Source organism: Excalfactoria chinensis, chromosome 3, assembly GCF_039878825.1.
Source record: "Excalfactoria chinensis isolate bCotChi1 chromosome 3, bCotChi1.hap2, whole genome shotgun sequence".
Lineage (NCBI taxonomy): Eukaryota > Metazoa > Chordata > Aves > Galliformes > Phasianidae > Excalfactoria > Excalfactoria chinensis.
In genome coordinates, this window is record NC_092827.1 from 101,752,091 (window position 1) to 101,776,229 (window position 24,139).

General features: G+C 44.5%; 2 protein-coding genes across 12 annotated transcripts; both read left to right on the forward strand.

Annotated features, from left to right (window-relative positions):
* Positions 1-2,747: 2,747 nt before the first annotated feature.
* Positions 2,748-16,013, forward strand: LOC140250305 (uncharacterized). Of its 10 annotated transcripts, XM_072332959.1 has the most exons (11): positions 2,882-2,973; positions 3,235-3,328; positions 4,965-5,158; positions 5,976-6,126; positions 7,173-7,270; positions 7,747-9,051; positions 10,517-11,455; positions 12,903-12,997; positions 13,610-13,777; positions 14,277-14,434; positions 15,541-16,013. In XM_072332959.1, exons 5-11 carry the CDS (start codon positions 7,185-7,187, stop codon positions 15,775-15,777), a joined length of 2,988 nt encoding a protein of 995 aa, XP_072189060.1. In that variant the 5' UTR covers positions 2,882-2,973; positions 3,235-3,328; positions 4,965-5,158; positions 5,976-6,126; positions 7,173-7,184; the 3' UTR covers positions 15,778-16,013. The 10 variants fall into 10 exon arrangements, with proteins under 10 accessions (XP_072189059.1, XP_072189061.1, XP_072189062.1 ...); XM_072332958.1 differs by lacking the exons at positions 2,882-2,973; positions 5,976-6,126 and adding an exon at positions 2,748-2,873; XM_072332960.1 differs by lacking the exons at positions 2,882-2,973; positions 4,965-5,158 and adding an exon at positions 2,748-2,873.
* On the forward strand, positions 15,601-24,095 carry GZF1 (GDNF inducible zinc finger protein 1). Of its 2 annotated transcripts, none has more exons than XM_072332969.1 (6): positions 15,601-15,682; positions 17,718-19,087; positions 20,642-20,736; positions 21,317-21,484; positions 21,911-22,068; positions 22,187-24,095. In XM_072332969.1, the coding sequence occupies exons 2-6, from the start codon at positions 17,742-17,744 to the stop codon at positions 22,541-22,543; spliced, it is 2,124 nt and encodes a 707-aa protein (XP_072189070.1). In that variant the 5' UTR covers positions 15,601-15,682; positions 17,718-17,741; the 3' UTR covers positions 22,544-24,095. The 2 variants fall into 2 exon arrangements, with proteins under 2 accessions (XP_072189070.1, XP_072189068.1); XM_072332967.1 differs by lacking the exon at positions 15,601-15,682 and adding an exon at positions 16,112-16,230.
* The last annotated feature ends 44 nt before the right edge of the window (positions 24,096-24,139 follow it).

The window sequence follows — 24,139 nt, forward strand, 5'->3', positions numbered from 1 at the left end:
GATGAAATGAGTTGTTGTGTCCTGCTGTATTGCAGCAGCCCTGCACTGAGATCAGTCATCCCATGCACAGGGCATTCAGGTTCAGCATCTTCCTCCCAGCTCTCAGCTGGTTTCATCCCTCCTGTTGAAAGGCTCAAAAAAGAGCTCTTGATATAGAGAGCAAATAAGCCACTTGCCCTCTCTCTTTCCCTCCAGAAATTAGGATCTTTCTTAGAGATGAGGGAGACATCTGTTTCTGCCCTAAGAAGCCATGGAGTAACTCATGAGCAACACTCAAAGTGCATTAGAGCACCCAGGACACGTGGAGAGCTAAGTTTTTCTTCTCTGACCTCAGAAATACACTACTGGCAGCAGGAAACCCAGCCTGCCCTGCTCCCTGAAGGCCCTCAGCATGCAAAACCAATGTTCAGAGAACTCCTCCAAAGGGGACCCACAAGGATTGACATGCAGCATGACCCCATACAACAGCACTGCCAACTTTTTGCAGCAATTCACTCAAGTCTTGCTTTCACAAGACTAAATTGGACAGGAGTCTGGCACTTCATCTTCCCTCCCAACTCCTCTGGGTGAGAACTGTTGAGCAGACCAGGTTTCAGATAAAGTAAAAGCAAACACCATTCCCCTGTGCTAAGATATAGGAATATTATCCTGACATTTTAGCATGGATCACTCATATTGCTGCTCATTCTTTCTGCTCCTAGAGCTGTATCTTGACAATAGAAACATTCTCCGAATACAAACAAAATAATCAGCGATGAAAACCAAATTCACGGTGGAAGCGCACACTCTCAGTGGGAAATCTAGCAGATAAGATTCGCCTCTTGGCCTATCCAAGTCTAAGTCATTTGAATTTCCACCGGTTATTTTTATTCTAAATATTTTTATTCTTTCCGACAGTAGTCTTGTTGCCATACAACTGTGTGAATGTTTCCTAATATTTGGCCGGTAGCCTGATAATTACAGGATCCAGGTTCAAACTTGTGTAATAGAAGCAGAGTAAAGAAAGGTAAACAGCATGATAAGTCCCAGCGATGCTGGCTTCATAGCGAGATCGTAAACTGAGGAATTTGTTTTACTTCAAGGAATTACAATCATCATCCAACATTCTTGCAAACTAAAGATTAAAACTTCCACTTCAGCTAAAATGATGGTTTCCACGAGGAATTTATCTGTGATTTGTATTGAAAACAAGACCTGTGTGTTTTAAGTAGTTGGCAGCCCACAGAGTGAACCTGTCACATCCATCAGCTGTTTAAAATCAATTCACATGATAAAGGCCAGCTTGTGGAGTGCCTTTCCAGCTGACCACGTTGGGTTATGGACAAGAAGCGAACTTGTCCTGCACGAACAATGGCTGCAGGAGATGTAAGCCCCTGAACATACTACTCCAAAGTCCAGGTTTACCCCACAAAAGCTTATGCCCTTTAAATTAGACACATGGTCACTATAAATCTAATCCCTAGAAGCGAACAACCAGTATCCATGCTGGGAGATGTGGAAGGGCTGGATCTAGCTGTTGGAGAAAGCTACACTGTGAGATAAGACATTTGTTGAAGCTGAGGAACAACAACGTGAAGAGCCATTGGCAACATGAGCCATTTAACTACACCCCATTTGAGATTTCTGAGTAAAACCAGAAATTCTTAGGACAAAGAGCTATTTGACAAAGACACGTTACCTTGCACTCTTCTGTAGCCCATCTAAGGCTGTGTCCTATGTAACTCAGTGAGATGCACAGATGGGGCCCTGCTGGTGCCCAGACAGCACCAGGCAACCTCATGCCCTGTGCAAGCCTATGGATTGTTTCAAAAACAGCCACAAAAACTATTTGCTTAGGCACCAGTTTTTAGTTTCAGATGGTTTCTCTGTTTAACTCTTCTGGCCCTAATAAATTTCAGTGGCAGATGCAAGTCTTTGGGACGTGTTTTGAGCAAGAACCATGAAACCCTTCATTTTGCAGATGGGAAAACAGATTGGTTTTAAGTCTATTGGATACTTTTTTCAAGTGTTTTGAAAGTAGTTGAGCAAAAGCTTCTTACGTTCATGCATTTTTTCAACCCAATCTTCCTAGACAAGACATATATGAATTGTTAGAAAAGCAAAGTCCCCACAGAAGCTGTTCATTTTATTGTCATCCAACTTGGCAATACAGAGAGACAGCAAAGCCTCAAACACAAGGCAAAGTCGTGGCTTCCAGCTTGGATCTGTTTGCAGAACTGAGGGCCTGCAAGCCAATCTTCTGGAAGGCTTCAGCAACTCTGGCTCACTTTCTCACAGGGAAAAGAAAACCAAAAAGCATTTTCACACAGCTTGCACGGATACACTGCCCTGAGATTGGAGATTTTCTTTTTGAGGGCTGGAAAACATCTTAAAGCTGTCTATTTCCCCACCTCCCTGTTGTCTCCTTGTAGCGAGAGATATCATCTATCTGCCTCTCATGAAGTAGCCTGGCTCCAGAACAACAAAACCCCTTTCTGGCTAACATCATGGCTAAGCTGCTGCAGACAAGCAGCTCTGGGGCATAGGACAGGGCTTGCCTGGGGGCTGTGGGCATGTGGGAGGGCCACCGAGCCTCTTCCGAGCAGGCAGATAAGCCTGCAGCAGGGGTTCTTCACTCAGAAAGCCCGGCTTGGTTTTGTTTCTGTTATTCAGCTGCTGGCCGAAACCTTCTTCGAACCCTTCCCCTCCCTGCTCGGCAGCCTTTTACCACACAGCCCCAAAACGGGCCTGAAAAGCACGCAGGAGTGGCCAAAGCCCCCCTCCAAGATGGTCGCCCACTCCTGACATGCCGCTTCCCTCACTCAAGATGGCGGAAAGGCTGAGCGGTCGCGGGGACGAAGCTGAAAGCGTCCATGTTATTTTCGGGCAGGCGGGTAAGACCACTGCGCTGAAATGCGGGGGAAAGGTGGTTTCTCCCAGAGGCGGTGCGAGAGGAGCGTGGCAGACGCAAACCCACGCGTGGGGCACGGTAGGGTAAGGACGGTGGCGAGCCCGGCCGGAACCGAGGGGTCATTGAGAGCAATTGGACACGGAGACTGCCGCGACGGAGGGCCGAGCGCCGCCTGGGCCGCGGGCCGGGCTTGACGCCTCACGAGGGAGCGTGGAGGCGGCGAGGCCTGAGCGCTGGGGCGGGGCGTGGGGTGTCCCGAGGCGGCCCAGCCCCGCGGCCTGGGTGGGTGGCCTCGATTTTTCCACACGGAAAGAGTGATTTGAATTCATTTGTGGCTGTGACAGGTGTGCTGTGGGTGTTCTTGCTGCTCTGACAGCTTGCTAGACCTAGTGTGGGAATTTGTGTGAATAAATCTGATTTTCCAGGTGATTAATGCAGGTGAGTAACTCCAGCACTTATTTATGTGCTCTTAACGTTCTTTTTCACTTACAGTGGTTAATTATCTTCCTGTCATTCACATTCTGTCCTCACAGTCACTCTCGAATTGCTATCTGACTTGACATGGGGAAAAAAAAAAACAAGAAATCTACCCACCTGCATCTTACTTGGGAAAGTTTTAGCCAAGGCATCCAGAAGTACAACTGTGCACTCATAGAGGTGTTTGGGCAGCTCCTGCAGGGAATAACTGGTCAGAGGAGGTCTCATTTTCTTCTCGCTCTGTCAGTAGGTTAAGGGTTCCTATATGCAAGCAGCTGTCAAGGGCATAAAGGATCCCTCCCTGGGAAGATAAGTTAGGGAATAAGTCCCTCTTTGCTTTCCCAATGAGAAATTTAGAGTTTAATTTAAAAGACTTTGGGAGACTCGAGCAACCAAAGATTATGTGTACTTTGCAAAAAACAGAGCATTAATTAAACTGAGTAGCATGCTTATCTAAAACTGTGGCATTAGACCTTTCTTGTATTTTATTTTTTTTTCCCAGACAGATGGGGATACTGTTACTGTCTTCACCTCAGATGGGCTGTACTGTATCACATCAGTTAAGGCTCTGGCCCATAAAAATCTCCAAGTAGAGGTGAACAGTGAAGGCCAAGAAGCAGTTCTGTTCTAGAAACATTTACTGTTGCTCTTACAGACACGGTTTTCCTGTTTTCATTTAACTAGAGAGATAGTGTTGAATGCATCGCTGTACCATTAAAAAGAAGAGGGGCACAGAACAAAACGTAAATCACTCCTTGCGGATTAGAAGCCACTACTAGGCTTTGGTTTTGGAAAACAGATGGACTTATTCCAGTAGTGTTATCAGGTTCTGTAATTGAATAGAAATATGCTTTGGCTTTTGCAGTGGATCTTTTAGCCTAATTTTCTGGAAGTCTTGCATCCATCCAAATTCTTTGACTCCCCAGAAGTCAGTGTCTGAAGCTAGTAACTTGCTGCCAGATCTCTGAAGTAGCTGTAAGGTAAAGCAGAATGATATTCATTAGGGCTGTCAGCTTCCTGCTTCCTCATTTTTGCTACTGGTTTTGTGAGCCACAAGCAGTTTAGTGTTCTGCCACTCTCCAGGGTTTAGGTTACATATATAAGGCATATATAAGACCTGCAGGAAAGAGAAGTACCAGTTGTTCTGAGATTTGAGCTGGCTAAAGCAAAAAGGGTTGGGTAAGCTTGCTTTAATGATGTGTCTGGGAGCCAAAGTTAAGATTATGAGCACCAAGGTGTCTTGTGTTCATATGTGGAGGAACCAGATTAAGCCTTATACTAATAATTATGTCACCATTTTTTTTAATTTTTTTTTTTTCTATTTGGTTGCTGGGTGTTATTTCAAGCCAGCATTAACTCATAATGCATAAAATGCATCCTTCTCTTTGATTAAATAAGGGAATGATTTACCACAGTTCTGTCACCCTTGTTCTTATTGCTTTGGGTGGGAATTCCTCATAATATTTCTCTTGTCAATAAGCTTTAATGACATATAAAGAATAGGGAGGAATCAGCTTTCTTAATCCACTGGGGATAAGAAACTGTTCTCTTACCCTACAAAGGAAAGCAGCATACTTAAAAACTCTCTACTGACAAGTTTTCAGAAACAAAAGAAGAAGAAGAAAGCAACTTAGATACTGTTTCAACACCATTGCAACGTTGTGTTCTGATCTCCTTCTCATTAAAGTGAAATGAGAGAGAACAAATTATTCAAAGCTACTTGAGAAAACTCAGGTTTCCTGTCCAAGAAGTAACAAAGAGTAGTCTGTTTTCTTCTGAAGAAGCAAAAAGGTGAGAATTGATTTATTTGTGGTATTTTTTTCATTAGAAAGACACTTCAGTAAACAGTTCCCAGGCTGATTTAATCTAGAACCAGATGAACTGACGAGATCGTGTTGGAACAAAACTCTTTGTTTGGCTCTGTATCTGATATAAGTGTTCTGATCTGATCTAAGTGTTAGCTGAGTTCACATGCGAGCGTGTACTGAGAATTTATCTCAGATGGGGATCTTAAAAAGGAGGAGGAGAGAATTAGCACATGCTCTGCTCATTGATTTCCTTAAGCTCTACCGATCACTGAGCTTCTCAACACTAGGTCAGCCCTGCTCAGACATGAGGAATGATGTTGTGCTGGAAAACACTGAGAAGGGCAAGCAAGGGGACAGATTAGGTGGTAGCTGTTGTGAATTTGTGGGCTAAGTATAGGCATTAGCCTCTGGATCTGTGTTTCTTCCTGCAGCTTTCAAGCATTCCCTGCTCCTTCTGCAGGGTGAACATTTAGTAGTAGCTGGGCTTTCAGCAGATTGCAAAAATTATGATCAGCACAGGTGCAAACCAGTGCTGAATGTATTCACTAAGACTGTCATTGCTGTTCAGAATTCGTAAGGCAGAGAAAGTGTTAATTAGGTGTTTGGAGGAATCTGGATATAAGCAGTCCTTTTCTGATAGAATTTAGTCAATGCTGTTTTGCACATCCCTCTATAATTTCCAGTTTCAGTGGTCTCTTTCAACACCTGCCTTGCTTTTTCACTCATTCTTTTGGCTACTTCTCCAAATTGTTTGTCTTTTAATAGCTTGTTTGTTTGTTTGTTTGTTTGTTTTCTTTGAGTAAACATCTTTGAACCAGCAGACAAGGGAGGCAGGAGGTTCTGCACCAGCTGAGCAGGAAGGCTGAGGTCCCAAGCAGTCCCACTGATATGGGTGGGATTACTCAACAAGAGCTCGTAGGAGAGAAGACTTGGGATCAAACTCCTAACTGGGTACATATATCGAGGTTTTGCATAACTCACGCTTTCAGACATTTAGTGTCTAGTAGAAATCTCCCTTGTTTCCTAAGAACATTACAGTACACGTTCCGGTGACTCTTAATGGCACCTTTAGAAAATCAACTGAAACATGTAAATACAGTTTTAAAAACATTATTTGGGATGTCACAAGTTGCAAGTCACGCCTTACAGATTAGAAGATGATTATCCTCTGTGGTTCCTGCTGCAGTAGCTTGTAATAGGAAGAGTATTCTCAAAGCTATCTCTTATTAAGCTTGCTATTCAAAGCTGTTCTCTCTAGGCTCTGTACTGTATTCAACTTCCTAGTGCTGTATGTTGAAGACGCATTTGTCTTCTTAATCAGACAGTTTATATCTGCCAAGAATGTATTTAATGTAATGTCAAACATAATTCAGATGAGGAGTGAAAGCAAGCACAGCAAGCCAACCCTAAGCAGAGCCTTTAAGCAATAGCAAGCTACTTTGTCTGTTTATTTTGGCCTAACGTTCCTCCCTTGGTGACAAATCTGTTGCAAATGTGCTAAATAACAGGCATTTAGAAACTATGTTGTATCAGGAATATAAGCTTAGAATACTGGATTGTATCCTATATTATAGGATCATCTAAAGGCTGGTGTAAGGGTGTCAGCAGTGTTGCTGTGCTTTATGGGCAAGGGTAAATGAGACTTCTTGTTCCAGAGTTATAGGTGTCGTATATGGGTTGAGATAGGAAAGCCACAGTGCTCTCAGGCATGTGGTTTACTGTAATGATGCGTAGCATCTGTCCCTAGAGCTGATGGGAAAGTGCAAATTGTTCTTTGTGAAATCATCAAGATGTCAGAAAACTTCTGACCCCTCTGTTTGATGACTGAGAAGGAGCAAGCTGTTTGGAAACGTTTACCAAATAAAATACTACTGCCTCCTCGAGGGAAAAAGAAAAATATATATTTCCAGATACATAATTTATCCCTGTACATTTTCTGCATTTCTTTAAGTGCCTGAATACAATATAAGTTACTAATTCACACTTTTAACCACCAGGTCTGATTGTTTATGTGGAGGGGTTTGCGAAACAGAAACAAAAGTGATCAAGGTCCAGAGATTTCTGCCCTGCTTTGGATAAGGAGCTGCCTGTCACAGTGAGTAGAGCCTGGTGTGGCACTGCCAAAGCATAGGCTTTGCTCTAACAGCAGCCTGGAAACAACTGGAACTGACCTGCTATACTTCGGTTCCCCTATTGATACAACAGACATAGAGAAGGTTGCTTAGTTTTATTGTGAATTGCTGTGACCTCTGATGTTGAAAAGCACTGGTATGAAGTATTATGTTACTCACATTTTGTTACTGTTACCATCTGTACTCCAGAATATTGGCTCTGAAGGATTATCCTAGAGTGTAATTCTAAATCTGTGACTGCAATAAACCATAATCTATGTTTGCTGATGACAGTTGCATTGACAGAAGTAACCTTGAGGCCTTTAGTACATCTTGTAAATTGGGAATTGGGACACAGCTCTCCACGGAGCTTTTTATGTAAGTGACCAATATTGTATGTTTATGAAGAGGTAATTCATGGAAGAACGAGTATTCAAACATCTGTCTGTTTTTCTGGCAGGATGGAGAAGAAAATTCTAATGAAATCCAAGGTTGCGGCTCCTAATCTCCAGAGGGCACTGCATTCTCTGTACCAGTTTGGTCACCTCTGTGATGTGACAGTTCACACGCAACATCTAGGAATTCAGGAGGAATTTCTGGTTCATAAAGCTGTCTTGGCAGCTTCCAGCAACTATTTTAAGGGGCTTTTCCTGCATGATGAGATGCTGGACACCAAGAATTGCACAGTGACTCTGCAAGACATTTACACAGAAGAGTTCACCTCCTTTCTGGAATTCGTCTATACTGCAGAAGTAGAGATTGAAGCAGGAAAACTGCAACGAATGAAAGAAATAGCAGAAAGGCTTGAGTGCAAGGACTTGCTTGACATTTGTGAAGAAGTGAGAGCAGAGGGAAAGAAAGGTTTGGATCTGAGCCTCCATCTGAAAGGTCAGCTGTGTGAAAGTGGTGTGCCACAGTGGCCTTGCGTCCAGCAAGAGGAGGACCACAGACTGAGTAGCTGTTCCCAAGTAGTGGCAGTACCCATGCAGAGGAAACTCTGGGAGAGGCAAAAGTGTAACAAGTTGCTGGCTGGTTATGAACTCATTGAAGGCCAACCAGCAAATCTTGAGCAAGAAGGCACTGCTTTTCCACAACAAAAATCTAGGACAGCAAAGATACACAAATGTGACAGAATGGATAACAGAGGCAGACTTAGAATGGATGTCATTAGTCTGGAGCAGAGGAATACTCATTCTCCCATGAGTCAGACTGGGTCAGAGGAAGCCTGTGTAGTAATTAGGGATATGCTGTCTGAGCAGTGGGAAGATGGAAACAGTTTGATTTCTGATCTTAGCTGTAAAACCAAACGTAGGAGATCACTGCGGCATGTGGCAAAAGTCTTGCCAAAGTTGGCATGCGAGAAGTGCAATGAATCATTCCACGTAATCAAGAAGTACCAGTTGCATATGGAGCTCAAGCATGGCATTAATCTGTCTGTCAAATACAGCTGCAACATGTGTGAGCAGCTCTTTTCCAGCCACCAGAACCTGAGGCAGCACTGCCTCACTGTTCATAGCGCTGAGCAGGGCTTCTCTTGCATGTTTTGTGACAAGAGGTTTAAGCATCAGAAGGACAGAAATGACCATATCCAGAGGGTCCATGAGAAGCAGAGGGACCCGCAGGCATGCCCATACTGCGACAAGGTCATCAGCTCCAAGTGTGGCCTGACAGTCCACATACGAACACACACAGGAGAGAAACCTTATAAGTGTGAGCGCTGCCCTGCCAGCTTTGCTCACAGGTCTGCTTACAAGACTCATGTAAGGTACAGCATTCTGTGTTTGTGTGTATGAGCTCTCACTTGTTTGTGAGCAGCAGGGTAGAATCATTTCTGAAGTCCTAAAAGCTTCACTTGGAGAATTCCTTGGACTTGATCTGACGGGTGCTGAAATCTGTACAGATTTTTTTCAGGTTACTTCATCAAGTTCTCAGTCTGGATTGAGGTTTCCCAAACTGGGAATTCAGGCAAGAATTTCCTGTTGAATCAAAGAGGTCTTGTGCAGAAGCCTCAAGATTTTGATATCAAAACTGGAACCCCAAAAGAATGGTGTTTTAAGTGTGCTGTTTAATACGTATGTGAAAATATCTTTCCTCTGTCTTGAAATATATGTCGGTGCTTTATTGATTCTTAATAATATATCTAATAAATGCTAATACTAGTAATTCACTCCAAAATGAAGACTTAGAGTGCTAAATTATATAAAAATATCATCAAATCAATTAAAAATCTGGTGAAATGAGACAGCAGGGAAAGGGCAGTAGCTACACCAGGTAACTATGGGCATATAAGATGCTGGAAGTTGTTCTTTATTGTTCTTCTGCACTTCTGCTCTGTGCTTTTCAGAGGACATCTGAGTTGGCACTGTGTTTTATATTTTGGATTATGTTTAATACTGAGGGTAATACAGATTGTGTGCATTAATTCCCTGTGAAAAAATGTTATGTTTAAACATATTAGCATTTTAGACATAGGGAAGGAATGGTAGACTGTGGGCATGCTTTCTGCTAACTCGCCTTGAATCCTGATTTCAGGGAAGCCAGTCATAGGGCCTGCTCTTCTCCAAGGCATGAGGGCTGTTAGAATCTGTGCCTGTTATTTATTGATTTTTAATAATCACACGTCCATCAGGAGGACCTTGAGCTGTATTTGAGTAAGAAAATGCATCTGTTAATTCTCACGTTTCTGTGTTTGAAAGCCAAGTCCATAAGGGGCCTATAAAAGCTATTCAGTGGATTCGTGTGCTCTAAGGTTCTCTCTGCTGTACTGATATTATTTCTGGCAGATGTGTGTCTGATTTGCTTTTAGAACCTTTGCAGTTCATTTTCCACACCCTGACTAGCGATAAGGAGAGTTAACCATTGCAACTGATGACTTGCAAGGGGCTCTGTTTTGTTTTATTCATATATTTAATCTGTACTTCTCTTGGTTTAAGGCCTTCATTTCTTACACTCTCCACTGTGGTCTTGGAGGAAAATATCTGTCTTTTGGTAGTAGCCAGGTGACAAATATGTATTCTCTGTCCTTGATGGGCTCAGATGTTTTAGTTTTCTTTAACTCCCTGGTATAGCTTTGTGCAGAATTTCCCTGTTTGGTTCTCTAATCTTGCTGTACGTTCTTTAAATGGTGTGAAGAACAGCTAAAAGGAAAACAGCTCCTCTAAGATAAACATGCCTGAATTGAAACAATTGAACCTATTATAGTTGTTCCCTGTGTTTGTTTGTCTTAACAGAAAAATCCATGAATCTGGGCAAGAGAGGAAACTTATGCCAGTCTACTGGATGGTAGTTCCACCTACACATAGACCAAATGCAGCAAGCTGTGGCAAAGACAGCAATAGGGAGATATGGGATGGGATGTCAGAGGCTGAACTAGAAAAGGGTACAATGCCCAAAGAATCTGCAAGTTGTGAGGAAGACCCTGCAAGGCCACCTGTTACACAGGCAGACTGTAGTGAACTGCAAGAAGAACAGAAGCAGAAATGTACAGAAGTTCAAAGAGGAAGGGAAGCACTGAGTGAAGAAGGGAATGAAGCTGAAGGTGAGAGGAGTGTGAAGGGAGAGGAGGAGGGAGATTACGAAGCAGAGTATTCGGATGTTGAAGATATTAAAGATAATGATGAAGCCTGTACTGAGGAGGACGATGAGGATGATGAATGCTCCAATGAAAAATGTGCTGAAGAACATGAATCAGCTGAAGAATTGAAAATAAAGAAGGTAAATAAAAGTGGGGTGAATAAGAAATCCGCCTATGTAATAAGATGCAATAAGTGTAATGAGCAGTTTGTTTCCCGGAAGAAGTATGTGGATCACTGCAGAGATATCCATCAGTGCTTGCCTGGTAAAGTCTATCAGTGTGACATCTGCAGCAAGTCGTTTGCTAGTTACAACAGCTGGAAGGAGCACCGAGCATGCGTCCACACTGATGAAAGGCAGTTTGCCTGCAGCCTTTGCAATGCTACTTTTAAAAGAAAGAGAGATGTGAGGACACATTATGTGCGGAAGCACGAAGGTAGAGTCAAACGTCCCCTCTGCTCTGTCTGTGGGAAGATCCTCAGCTCCCAAACAGCACTAGTGTTTCACATGCGGACACATACAGGAGAAAAACCTTATGAATGTGGCATTTGTCATTCAAAATTTGCTCAGCCATCACAGCTTAAGATCCATACCAGGTCAGCCTACGGTACTGCTTCTCCCATTATTGCTTCCCGCATGCCCCATTGTACTTCAGCACTTTTTTTCTCTCATCTCCCAGTTCTGAGTCATTCTCCTTTGGTGACTTTATGACAGGAGTGCTGGGATATGATATAATATCTGTGATTAATTCTTTTGTCTAAAGGCTTTGTCTGCAGCTGGTCATTGCATAAATTTTGGTCAGGATTTTGAAACAGGTGCTCTGTCTGAACTTAGAAGCAAAAGCTAGTCATTTGAAATGGAGCCTTCAGAATAAGATGGTGACCCTCACTGGTGAGACATAGGCTGAAAAATGAGCCAAGGACTTCAGAGATCAGGACGAAAAGACCTTCCTGTATGACTGAGCAAGTCATTTGGTTTGGGATTTCATTTCCTCTACACATTACAAAAGCTGGACTTCTCATTTAGGCTCCCTCTGTAGTCAGCAGAGCTAGATAGATGAATTGCTCTCTGGTGGTATCTGTTAAATGCGTCCTCCCCAAGAGACAGTGAATCATGCCATGGAATGTCCCATCTTTCTCAACAAACAGTGAGCCTAGCAGATAGTTTGTAGTGCTTGAGGGCTAAACTTAAAAAATAAACTCCTATCCTTTGAGACTGTGGACCCAGGTGATGGGGTCAGTAGGTCTTTTCTGTCTCCTGAGTGTTCTTGCAATGATTTTAAAGATTGTGAGGTGTGCTGATTCTGGAGCAGTGAAACATCTGAAACATCTGAATATCTGTGTCGGCTGAAACAGCAGAGCCTACGCTGTTTTGTCACAGTGACTTCTGGGATTTGTGTTGGGTAACTGTCTGTCTCATACATGCAGTGTTTTTCCTGACGACTCAAGAACTAGGCATGATTTTTCAAATCATGCTTTTTGGTTTGGAATAAGGAGAGATCAAATGTTAAGATCAAGCATCAGGATCCCTGCCTCAGAATTATTTGATTTGAGATAGTTCAAAGTCAGGTGTCTGGTATGTGTTTGGAAACAAAGCTTTCCTGACTTTTTTTTAATGCCTTTTAGCTTTTGCAGGCCAGGGGATGTAGGGCTGAGGGGTTATGGAAGCTGAAAATGTGGCCTGCAGTGTCTTAAGATCTGCTGCTGGCATTGTGCTGAAGGCAGTATGGATGTGCACTACAGCAGCATGTCATCTTACTTGCTTCCTCCCTACCAGTGCTACGCTATGAACTATAACCTGTGGAAAAAAAGGGGGGGGGGGGGGGGGGGAGGGGGAGGGGATTTTCTAGGGCCTTGGAGTGAGAAAAAGGTAAACTCTTAAATGGGAACACTTCAGTGTAGCACAAATAGTGGTAAATGCTCTATTTCTTGACTGAACAAATGTACTTTTTTATGTATAGAAAATAATTTAAAATAGAGATATATATTCTCTTAAGTACAAGAACTCTTTCATTAATAGCCTTTTGTGTTTTGTTTCATTTAGATCCCATACAGGGGAAAAACCATATGTTTGTGAGGACTGTGGTGCTTGCTTTGCTGATAAAGGGAAACTCACTGGCCACAGAAGGACACACACAGGTAAGCTTTAAATACTTCTGTTCTTTCCATCACCTCCCATTGCTGCATGATAAGAATCAGTGGGGATTTGGAAGTGAACACTTCTTTTTCTAACTCACAGAAGGGTACCAGGAGGGAACTACCAGGGACAGAGAGACACTTGAAAAGTAACTTTGAAGTACAAAACTGGATACGTGGGGGTGGGGCTGGAGTCTTGTGGAATGAAATTATGATAAAGGGTTAAGTGAGTGAGTAAGTTCATGTGTACAGAGAATATACAGAGAACTAAGGGACAAAGACACGTGGAAATTGGATAACCAAAAGATAAAAATGATGAAGCATGATAGTTTCAGGGAAAAAAAATACATTTGTGTGGGTGCCATCAAGAAGCCATCAGAAAGATAGTACCCTGGGCAATCTAATCTAGTACTTGACCTAGTAGTTGGCAACTCTGCCTGTGGCAGGGAGTTTGGAACTTGGTGATTCTTGAGGTCCCTTCCAACCCAAGCCATCCTATGATTCTACGAGATAAACATGGAGAAAGAGAATCTTTCTCAGCATAGAGCCAGAAAGGAGTTATGGGTAGGTGCAAGCTTCTGCAAGAATTCAGAGTGCCTTTTCCTTCTTACTCAGGTGAGCGTCTCTTTAAGTGTGATGTGTGTGGAAAACATTTTGCCACCAATGAATATTTAAAATGCCATAAACGATGCCACATGGGTGCTAAGCCGTACAAGTGCAAGGTTTGTGGGAAGACGTTTGGATTGAGAGCCTCACTAGCTCAGCACAGTAATGTCCACGCAGGTAATGAAACACAAATTGGGGCTGAGAAAATAAACTGCACTGGAAGTTGAGATCTGAAATACTTTATAGTTTAGATGGTGACATGTTATTCCAGAACCACTTTTATAAGCTTCTTGAGTTAGGTGGTGAGGAGACACAGGGCTGCTACTGATCCTGACTTGTTAAATGGGGCAAGATACCATCTTATATCAAGTGACACTTGTCCAGAAGAGTGAGGTGTATTGTGTGCTGCTGGAGGACGTCGGAGTGACTGTTATTAGTGCTGCTATTCCCCTTGCAAGATCAGGGTCCTGTTCTTGGGCTTTCTATCACAGCCAGGGGAGACTGAGAACATCTATCACCTAACCTTAGAAGCCAGGGCCCTAAGCACATTCCTCCTAGATACGTAGCTTTATCCCAATGTTCATCTTTTCAAACTTCCATACGCTTTTTGTCTGCTGAAATTGGAGCCAAAAGAAACTGCCTTCAAAGTCACTGATTGCTGTTCTTTGCCATTTAGAGACCCGTCCATATTTCTGTGAACAGTGTGGAAAAACATTCACCCAGCAGGGTGCTCTCCGGCGCCATCAGCGTATTCACACTGGGGAGAAGCCCTACAAGTGCAGAGCGTGTGAGAGAACTTTCACGGACATGTCCACCCTGCGGAGACACGTGTTGGTACGCCAACCCCTTGGATCTTACAGACAGGAGGGAAAATGATTTCTATATTAATGTGGGCAGATGAGACACAAGAGGGATTGGTTTAAAACAAAAAGGGGGGAGAGTTACGTAGTAGGAGGCAGTGAGGCTCTGGCACAGGCTGCCCAGAGAAACTGTGGATGCCCCATTCTAGCTAAGTTTGATGAGGTCCTGGGCAACCTGATCTAGTGAGGGTCAACCAGCCCATGGCAGGGGTGTTGGAACTAGATGGGCTTTGAGGTTCCTTCAACCCAAGTAATTCCAGGATTCTATGAACCCTCAAACCTTTGTGAGAGTCAGGCTGTGGTGGTGACTCTTAGCTACTGAGAGAAGTTTCATGGCTTACTGTAGGTTCACACTGTTGCTTGAGTTTTGGTCTTTAATAACTGTGGAAGAATGAAGATTAAGATTAGGAGGTGGACCTGGTGTGTACATGGCTTTTAAAAATGTATTTCTGCAGTGAGCAGAATTTTCTCCTATCTAGCAGCACAGCAGCTCCCACTGCTGGCTGCCGAATCAGTCAGCTCCCAAATAGCTTTATTGTCTTCAAAAGGAAAATCTTAAGAGAGGTGAGGAAGGACAGTGTGTTACTTAATATGCTTATATTAAGTATCTTAATTATTTAAATAACAAAAAGGAGCAGTATTAGTATAATATATACTAACTACGCTTTGCAGTGTTTTAAGCCTGTAGTGTGATGGTTTATAGCGTCTCCATGAATATAGTTTTACACATTTCCAGAGTTGTGATACACTGAGAAAACTGCTATACCTCCGTACCCTCACACTATAACATAAGGGAGAACATAAGGTGGTTCTTTTTCCAATTGCAAGGTTGTAAGTGTAATGTTTGCCTCCATGCTAAACATCTGGTTTCTTTTGGAAGCATTCTCTGGCAGAAAATCAGCACGGAGTTGGCAAAAACAGCTCTGTTCTTGTGCTGCAAACCCAGCTTTTCCTGTGCACACAGTAGCATGTTTAGCACGGTGAGCAAACCTCACTGCTGTGTGATGCTGCATTGAATTCGATGTTTGGCAGTGACTGCTGGGAGGTCTCAGATGTCACTGTCCTCCCCTTTCTCTCTAGATTCATGACCGGAACGCTCACTGGAGAAGCTTCTTAATAGACCTTACAACCAAAAAAACCCACAACTGGTCCAAAATAGAGACATTCTCGGGATCCTGCACAGCCGAAGACTCCGGACCAGAAATGTGGTCATTTGACCGAGGTAAACTTTATAAACCAGAAAGCGTCATTCTTAAACAAGTACAGCATGTGCCATCTAGCGTTAGCGACACAGAACATACCGACCGATGCCTGTAACAGCAGGAGGCCGTGCGGGCAGGGGAGGCTTCGTGAGGCCTAGTGCAGGTATTTAGGCCGGGTAGGTTTTAGCTCTGTATACGGCTTAATTGTTTTCCAAGTTATGACTGCATTATACGGTATCTCTTTAGGAAAGTGTGTACGGATGTGTATATGCGCATATATCCGTACTGTCACTGTGCGTCACTGCGGGTTTTTAATAAAGATGCGCTCTCTCAGGAGTGATGTGAACAGCTAAATAAAGAACAAGCTCATTAATTACTAGAAGCCGGCACAAGCGCGCGGTTGCCTAGCAACAGCCGTCGCGCTCGTGACGTCATTTCCGCTGCGACGGCGGGGCGGGGCGGGGCTAGCTCTGCAGCGCTTCCGGCCGCCGCCCGCAGCCCGGGCCGTGAGGAGCGGCGCGGCCGGGCCGGGCCCGAGGCCTAGGCGCTGCCTCGCGGCGCGGCTGAGGTGGGTGCCGGGTCTTCGGGAGGGGCTCCGCGGCTGGGGACGGCCCCGCAGCCGCCGCAGTGCTGCTTCCCGGCTCCTCTTGGGCGCGGGCGGCCGGTGAGCTGGACAGGCCTGGGAGGCAGCGCGCTGTCCCGGGGAGCTGCCGCCCCGCCTTGGGGCCGCGCTGTGCGCCGCGCTCCGTGTGTGCTCTGTGTGACTCTGTGACTGTTGTTCTGGCGTCTCTTTATTCACGAAGTCGGCTTTATTTCCGTTACGTTGATACAAACTTCGTTCCATTTAAACACGTATTTTCTGATTGCTATGTGTCAGAGTAAGGTTTGTAGTGTGCCACGTATAAAATACAGCGAGTCTGCTGTGCCTGAGGTCGATCACGGAAACTTCAATGTACTGCTTATGAGAGAAGGTTTTTAGATGCAAAGGGTGTGCGTTCACAGTTAGCAGGGGCACAGCGAAGTCAATGCATTGCAGGGGAAGACGTTGCTGAAAGTGCCTTAAAACCTCGAGGTTTTCTTCATTGTTTGTTTTGAGAACTTTAGAGCAATGTAAAACAGTAGCTGGAAGCAAGGCCTTACCTGAATGGTTCTGGAAATGGTGTAGGGCTACGCGTAGGTGCTCAAAACTTGGAGGCAGTAAGGTTAGTTTTATAGAATCATAGAATAGCCTGGGTTGCAAAGGACCACAAGCAGGGGGTTTCAACCCTCTGCTGTGTGCAGGGTTGTTGTCCACCAGCCCAGGCTGCCCAGAGCCACATCCAGCCTGGCCTTGAATGCCTGCAGGGATGGGGCATCCACAACCTCCTCGGGCAACCTGTTCCAGTGCATCACCATCCTCTGGGGGAAAAACTTCCTCCTAATAACCAACCTAAACCTAATTTGAGTGGTGAATTGCTTTATAGGAGAAACAGCATTGGGGAAGCTTTCTGCTTTCTTGAATTTATAATTGGAGAACGTGCTTATGCAGTTTCCTGTGCTTCTGTCAGTTAATGAGCATTTGGAAGTTTATCCAAATCTTGTTTGAAAGTCTTAACTGAAGAGCCTATTTAAAGGAGTTGTTACTGAGTTAAACTTGCCTTCCTCTTACTGCCTGACTGTGGGGGAGGAGAACTGCTTAATTCCACATGCCTTAATGGAAGCTTTTCTTTTGATCTCCCTGTTTGTTCTGCCCCTGTTACGTTCTGTGATAGTCTCTAGTGTTTCAGGTGAAACTACGGTTGAGATTTAAAAGCAAACTAACTTCAGAGAAATGTGTGTGACTGACAGCGTGCTATTAGATATTGCCACTTCAGGGTGACACTTCTGGAGTCCTGTCTGTGCTCCTAGCCAGACTTTTCACAGTGCTCCTTTTGAAAGTGTGCTCGCTTCAGCACCAGAAGTGCTTAAACCTGACATGAAGCACTCTTAGAAATCTGGAGGTGATTTTTGGGCTGCTGCTGTCTTTGAACTTTATCAGCTTTCATGCTAACAGCTAACGCGCTGTGTTGTTAACAGCTTTTCTTTGCAGAGAGAAGAAAGATGGAAAGTAATGCGGTTTTACTGGAATCCAAGTCCTCTCCCATCAACCTGCTGAATGAAATGCACCAGCTGCGTCTCCTGGGCCACCTCTGTGATGTGACGGTCAGCGTGGAGTACCAGGGTGTCAGGGCAGAGTTTGTAGCACACAAGGCTGTATTGGCAGCAACGAGCAAATTTTTCAAGGAGGTCTTCCTTAATGAGAAGAGCATGGATGGCCCGAGAACCAACGTGTTCCTGAACGAGGTCCAGGTTGCCGATTTTGCTTCCTTTCTTGAGTTTGTCTATACTGCGAAGGTAGAAGTGGAAGAAGACAGAGTGCAGCGTATGCTAGAAATAGCCGAAAAGCTGAAGTGTTTGGACCTCTCAGAAACCTGCTTCCAGTTAAAGAAGCAAATGCTTGAATCGGTGCTGCTGGAGCTGCAGAATTTCTCTGAATCACAGAACTCTGAGGAAGAGAGTGCGGCCCAGCCAAGCAGTTTCCTCGAGTCTAAAGCAGCTGCTGTGGCAGAACCCGAGCAGATGGGCCGTCCTCCAGATCCTGCAGGCTCCCCAGGTGGCAGGCCCAGAATTGGACTGGCTCTTGAGGTGCCAGCTACCAAACCCAAAGAGAAAGCAGACAAAAAGAAGGAAATGATGAAGCCTCCTTATGCCAAAATCAGAAGGGCGAGCGGGAGACTGGCTGGGAGGAAAGTATTTGTGGAAATCCCAAAGAAGAAATACACGAGGCGGCTGCGAGAGCAGCAGAAGAATGCAGAGGTTGCTGTCGAAGAGGGCAGTTACCTACAGGACCAGGACTTGTGTGATATAGAGAGGGAGGAGGAGCAAGCAGAAGACAGCATCAAACCTGAAAGCGAAGAATGCGACGGCAGCTTTGAAACGGAAGAAAACATGAAAAAATCAGAAGAGGATAAAAAGAAACGGGGCAGTAACTTCAAGTGCAGCACCTGCGAGAAGGAATTCCTGTATGAGAAAAGTTTTCTCAAGCACATAAAACACAGCCACGGCATCGCAGCCGAAATCGTTTATCGGTGTGAAACCTGCAGTCAGACCTTTGCCAACCGGTGCAACCTAAAAAGCCATCAGCGCCATGTCCACAGCAGCGAGCGCCACTTCCCTTGTGAGCTCTGCGGTAAGAAGTTCAAGAGGAAGAAGGACGTCAAGAGGCACATTCTCCAGGTTCATGAGGGTGGTGGGGAGCGTCATCAGTGCCAGCAGTGTGGAAAGGGGTTGAGCTCCAAAACTGCCTTGAGGCTCCATGAAAGGACGCATACAGGCGACAAGCCTTATGGGTGCACAGAGTGTGAGGCTAAATTTTCTCAGCCTTCTGCACTTAAAACACACATGAGGTATGAACAGACTTAACTGGCCTTGTTAGATTCTGGGGGGAGAAGCTGAATCCCCTGGATCACACCTTGAGCCTTCCAGTGAAGTGTGGTTGTAAAAAGTGACTGACTGGAAAACTTCAGTATTTCTTTGTTTCGTGGCTTTTCTCCTGCTTTTCAGGTTAAGGGAGTTCTGTAATTTCCTTTCAGCCGAAGGAGAGGTGTGTGGGCTCAGGCTGCCAGCTGCTGAAGTGCACTGTTAATTTTGATCATAGGAGTATTATGAGTAAAGCAACCCCATGATGAGTTATTTGTTCATTTAGGGCTATCATTACTTCAGCTAATTGGATGCCTCTTTATATTCAGTAGCAAAATGTTATGCAGTAAGTATGAAAATAATCTAAAAAGACACAGCTGTGTATTAAATTGAAGAATGCCACATATTATGGGTGCTAAGCATAGCAAACAGCTGAAATTTACCCAGGAATAGGCCACGTCAGTGTCTGGAGGTGAGTGAGGCACTGAGGGCATCCAGAGCAGAATGGTGAGATAAGGTGTGGGCTCAAAGCAGGAGGTATAAATGCACAGTCTTGGAGGTTCAAAGGAGATACTCTTTAGCAAGGCTCTTGCTTTTTAAGGGCTTTATCACTGCCTTTGAGAGCAATGGGTTTATTCCCAGTGATAGGAAGCACACCCAGGAACAGACTTCTTCAGCCAAACTATCCCTGTGATATAACTGAAACTTTTCCATTGTGTGTCCTGTCCTATCCACAAGTAAATGCTTTCTGCTGCTCACAAGCAGCACTTTGACATAAGCAGATTTTTCTCCACCATGAACATTCAGTAAGCCGGCTGAACGCTAGAAACCGAGCACTGTGCTCATATGTGTACCATGACAGTCTGCAGTGAGAATTTTCCATCTTTCTGTGTATTTTTTACATCTAAGGCAGTGTTCTTGCAACGCTACTCAGAAGACCTCTGAAGTGTGCACAGGGTGAAGATCTAAGCTTTAGGAAGCTGGTACAGGCAAGACTTGTTTGAGCTGCCCCTCCTGTACACAGCCTCACAGGAGGTCACACTGCTGGCTTGAAGTGCCAGGAATTAAACTGCCCACACAGAAGTGGCGTGTTATTGTTCTGCTCCTTATTGCCACTTGTGTCCATTGTAGCTCTTCCTTCCTGATGGCCCTGCTGGAGCAGTGTGTCAAGGAAGGCATCACTTGTGTTCTGTGTGGAATATTGCATTGGTAGTGCCAGCGATGGGAAGATGACCACTTCACTTTAGGTCACAGCCTGGTGACGTTCTTCTTTCAGTCTCTTAATCTGCATATAAGGTTTCTACTCTTGATTTAATTTCTAACTTTAACGTTTTGTGTTTTACCTTTAAAAAAGTCCTCTGAGCCTTGACCATGCAGCAATAGAAAATGAGAGCAGCATTACAGAAAGCACAGTTGAGCCCAGCTGAAGGTGTTTGCAAAAGACAGTGAAGTCTTGTGCAGGCATGCAGTCACTCTTCTCACAGTGGAGACTGTGAGAAGTAACAAGACTTTGGTGTTCTAATGTTGCTTTCTCATTTCAGAATCCATACTGGTGAAAAGCCTTTTGTCTGTGATGAATGTGGTGCCAGGTTCACTCAGAATCACATGCTTATATATCACAAAAGATGTCACACAGGTAAGGCTTGCTTCTGCAGCGTGCTGCACCTAGGAGGAAGCCTGCTGTGAAACCAGGAGATCTTACCATCACTCAGAAGCCAAATGCCTTCTTGCAGTTCTTGATATAACATTAGATTTTCTCATCCCGATATAGAACTTCTGTGAGAAAGGTTCTTACAGATGGAAAGGCTGTCAGTGGAAGGAGCTTATTAAGGAGCTCCCACCCGTTCAGGATCTGGCACCTCAATCATGGTTTGTGTCCTTGGGTTTTTGGCAATGTCCAGAGATCTGTCAGTCATCCATAGAGGGTCTGGCTAACTCCTTTTAAAAAAGGGCTTTCTCTGAACTGTTAGCCCAAGGAATATTATGAAGTTGACTTGGCACTTTAGAGTACTTCTAGATGGCTATGGTTGGCCTCACGCTTAGCATGGTCCATTCAGCTTTCCCTCTGGGGAAAGCCTTACGCAGAGATCCTTGCTGTCACCTTAGTCTGCACAGATCCTGCTATGAGGTGGTTAATTTGCGTGCAGTAGTCTTCTCTCTGTATAGTAGTGTTCCCAGATGCTATGTTGGCTTAATTCTCTTCATCCTTGCTGCAGGGGAAAGACCTTTTATGTGTGAAACATGTGGGAAGAGCTTTGCCTCTAAGGAGTACCTGAAGCACCACAACAGAATCCATACGGGATCCAAGCCTTTTAAATGTGAAGTTTGCTTCAGAACGTTTGCACAGAGGAATTCACTTTACCAGCATATAAAAGTTCACACAGGTAGGAGGTTCTCTTTTTTTAGATGCTGCTTGAAACAAACCATTACGATTTAAAGTCTTTGTTCTCCCGGTGCTTAGTTCAGACAGGATGTTTCTCATTTCTTGGTTTTTCCATTACTTGAACTTCTACCCTCCAAACCAGTTCTGATTCTTGATGCGGTCTGTTTTTTAACAAGGCACTGCAGAGAGCCAACCCCTTTTTGTCTGCTTGCCCAGCTTTCACTTTTGCAGTCTTTTCTACTTGGATTTTGTCCTGATACCATGGGTTGCAATTTGTTCATTTTACTTTGATCCTATAGTATACATGGTATATATATATTGACATGGACATTTTCCTGTTCTGGAACATCATCTCTTTTTCTGTGGTGAAGGACAGGGGCTAACGGAGGTTACCCAGTGAGTAACACACCATGTGCTGTGCTTTCAGGTGAACGGCCCTACTGCTGTGACCAGTGTGGGAAGCAGTTCACGCAGCTCAATGCGCTGCAGCGTCACCATCGCATACACACTGGGGAGAAGCCATTCATGTGCAATGCCTGCGGTCGGACCTTCACCGACAAGTCCACCCTGCGGCGGCACACCTCGGTGAGACCCTACTGCCTCCTTTGGTGGCCATGTGCTGATGTCAGTTTTGCCGTGCCTGGAGAGGGCTTCTCTCCACGCCTTCAACCTTCTGAGTTGATTGGTTGGTTTGTTTTTCCAGATCCATGATAAGAACACACCGTGGAAGTCCTTCCTTGTCATCGTTGAAGGAGCATCTAAGAATGATGAGGCTCACAAAACAGAGCTCCCAGATGAAGAATATGATGTGTTACCTAAGATGCCAGACAAGCTGCTGTCTTTCTCTGAAAACGGCCACTATCAGAGCTTCACTGCTGTCCCAGGGGGTGTGACTGCACTGCATGACAGCAGTTCTGCAACGGGGACAGACTGTAAGTCAGATGGGACTCCGGAACCCCAGGGAGCCCTTATAGCTACCGCTCTCAGTGAGCTGACAGTACTGCAATCACAGACAGACTCTATTCAGCCACAGCTTCACGCTTTGGTGAATATGGAGTAATTTGGTGTTATAAATCCAGTTCAAGCTGCACGATTTTTATAGTCATTTGACTTTGCCAGTGACCTGCTGAGGGAACTAGGAGAAGCTATGAAAAGGAAGCAGAAGTAGATGTGAATGACATGTCTGGATTACCAGAATTTCTTCCAAAATGTAATTATCCACATCCACTGTGGAGCTGTAGCTCTATCTCCTAAAGGCAGGGGAGAGTAATACCAAATCCAGTTTGGTTTCATCAGCTGAAGAAAGGTTGTTCCCTGCAGATAAAAGAAGGTTGGAGGTGGGTTGAGCCTAAGTACCTGCATTCAGCTAGGCTACAAAGAAGGTGCACATTGTTTGTGATGACACCTGTACAATCAAGAGAAACCATGCTGTGTTTCTCAGCCCACTAGTTTAGTTAAACAAATCAGCATTTCCTCGTGTGGAAATCCTCTGTATAAGTTAAGTTTCACTGATTTGCATTTCAGGAAATGGTGGTTAAGTCTCTGCTTTTGCCAAATAGCTGAACAGTAAACCAGCTCACTCCCTGGGAATAGGAGAGGGGGAGCAAGCTCTGGAAAGAGATGAAGTTTCATTCCAGGAATTGTGACTCTCTGGTTGCTGCATAGGCAAGTGGAAGCCAAGTGCAGGTGGGGGTGCTCTTGTTACTTTCCGGTATATCTTGGTGCAGTTTGGATGCTTGTACTCAGTCAGCCTTTACATAAGCTGGAGCAGTTGAAGGATATAACCTGGTAATGAATAGAACAGACAGCTTACTGACACTTCCCTGCTGAATTGCAGCTAAGCACTTTTATGCTGGTCCACATAGGTCAGCAGTGTTCTTTTTCTCCACCATCACTTAAGCATTGCTGTTCTACAGGCCTCCTTTTAAATTAAGTAAGTCTTACAGGGAGCAAATCCCCTTGTTCTTTTCCATCATGGCCAGTAGCTGGTAAAGCCTGATAGTCACTGCCCAGGGTGAGCACACTCTGTGTTTTCTGCACTTGGGCATCTTTGCGAACACAGGAGCTGAACTTAAATGAAAACATTACTTTGTTTAGCTTCAGATTAACCTCCTTGGAGTAACTGGGGAGGAGTAGGGTGCTGTCCTTGTGCAGGGACAGAAGCTTTGAAATAGGTGCCAGGTGACAACTCTGACTGGGATGACTCTGGTTCTGGGAAGCAGCAACGAATCAAAAGCAATTTGCCTGTATCATTAACCCTTCCACCAGCTTCCCAGTGTCAGTATGTTAAAAACCCAGAGCTCATCTAATTCACTTCTCTGTTTTGCTTTTCCATTTCCCTTTATTTTAATATTAATATAGTATTTCCACAGAAGCTTTCTCAGCTGAAGCTGTGAGGAAAAACTGAAAGATTGCATTAGCGCAAAGGTAAGCACAATCAAGCCTGGTTAGGGCTTATTCTAAGGCTTAGGGGTTGGCAAAGCAATAAAGATATCCAAACTGTGGCACAGAGCTATTTTTGAACCTTAAAGGGATGCCTGATGTGTTTCCATAGAATCGTAACTTAATCTAGAGGAAGGGATTTTCTTTTTGTTTGTTTTTTTTTAAAGAGAACATTCCAAGAGGTTATATTTGAAATATTTATTCAAGCATGACG

Coding starts and splice junctions, on each gene's coding strand:
- GZF1 (XM_072332969.1), top strand. CDS start 17,742: ATGGAAAGTAATGCGGTTTTACTGGAATCCAAGTCCTCTCCCATCAAC. Junction 19,088..20,641: donor GCACTTAAAACACACATGAG/GTATGAACAGAC, acceptor TTCTCATTTCAG/AATCCATACTGGTGAAAAGC. Junction 22,069..22,186: donor CCCTGCGGCGGCACACCTCG/GTGAGACCCTAC, acceptor TTGTTTTTCCAG/ATCCATGATAAGAACACACC.
- LOC140250305 (XM_072332958.1), top strand. CDS start 7,185: ATGTGGAGGGGTTTGCGAAACAGAAACAAAAGTGATCAAGGTCCAGAG. Junction 11,456..12,902: donor CAGCTTAAGATCCATACCAG/GTCAGCCTACGG, acceptor TGTTTCATTTAG/ATCCCATACAGGGGAAAAAC. Junction 14,435..15,540: donor CCCTGCGGAGACACGTGTTG/GTACGCCAACCC, acceptor CTTTCTCTCTAG/ATTCATGACCGGAACGCTCA.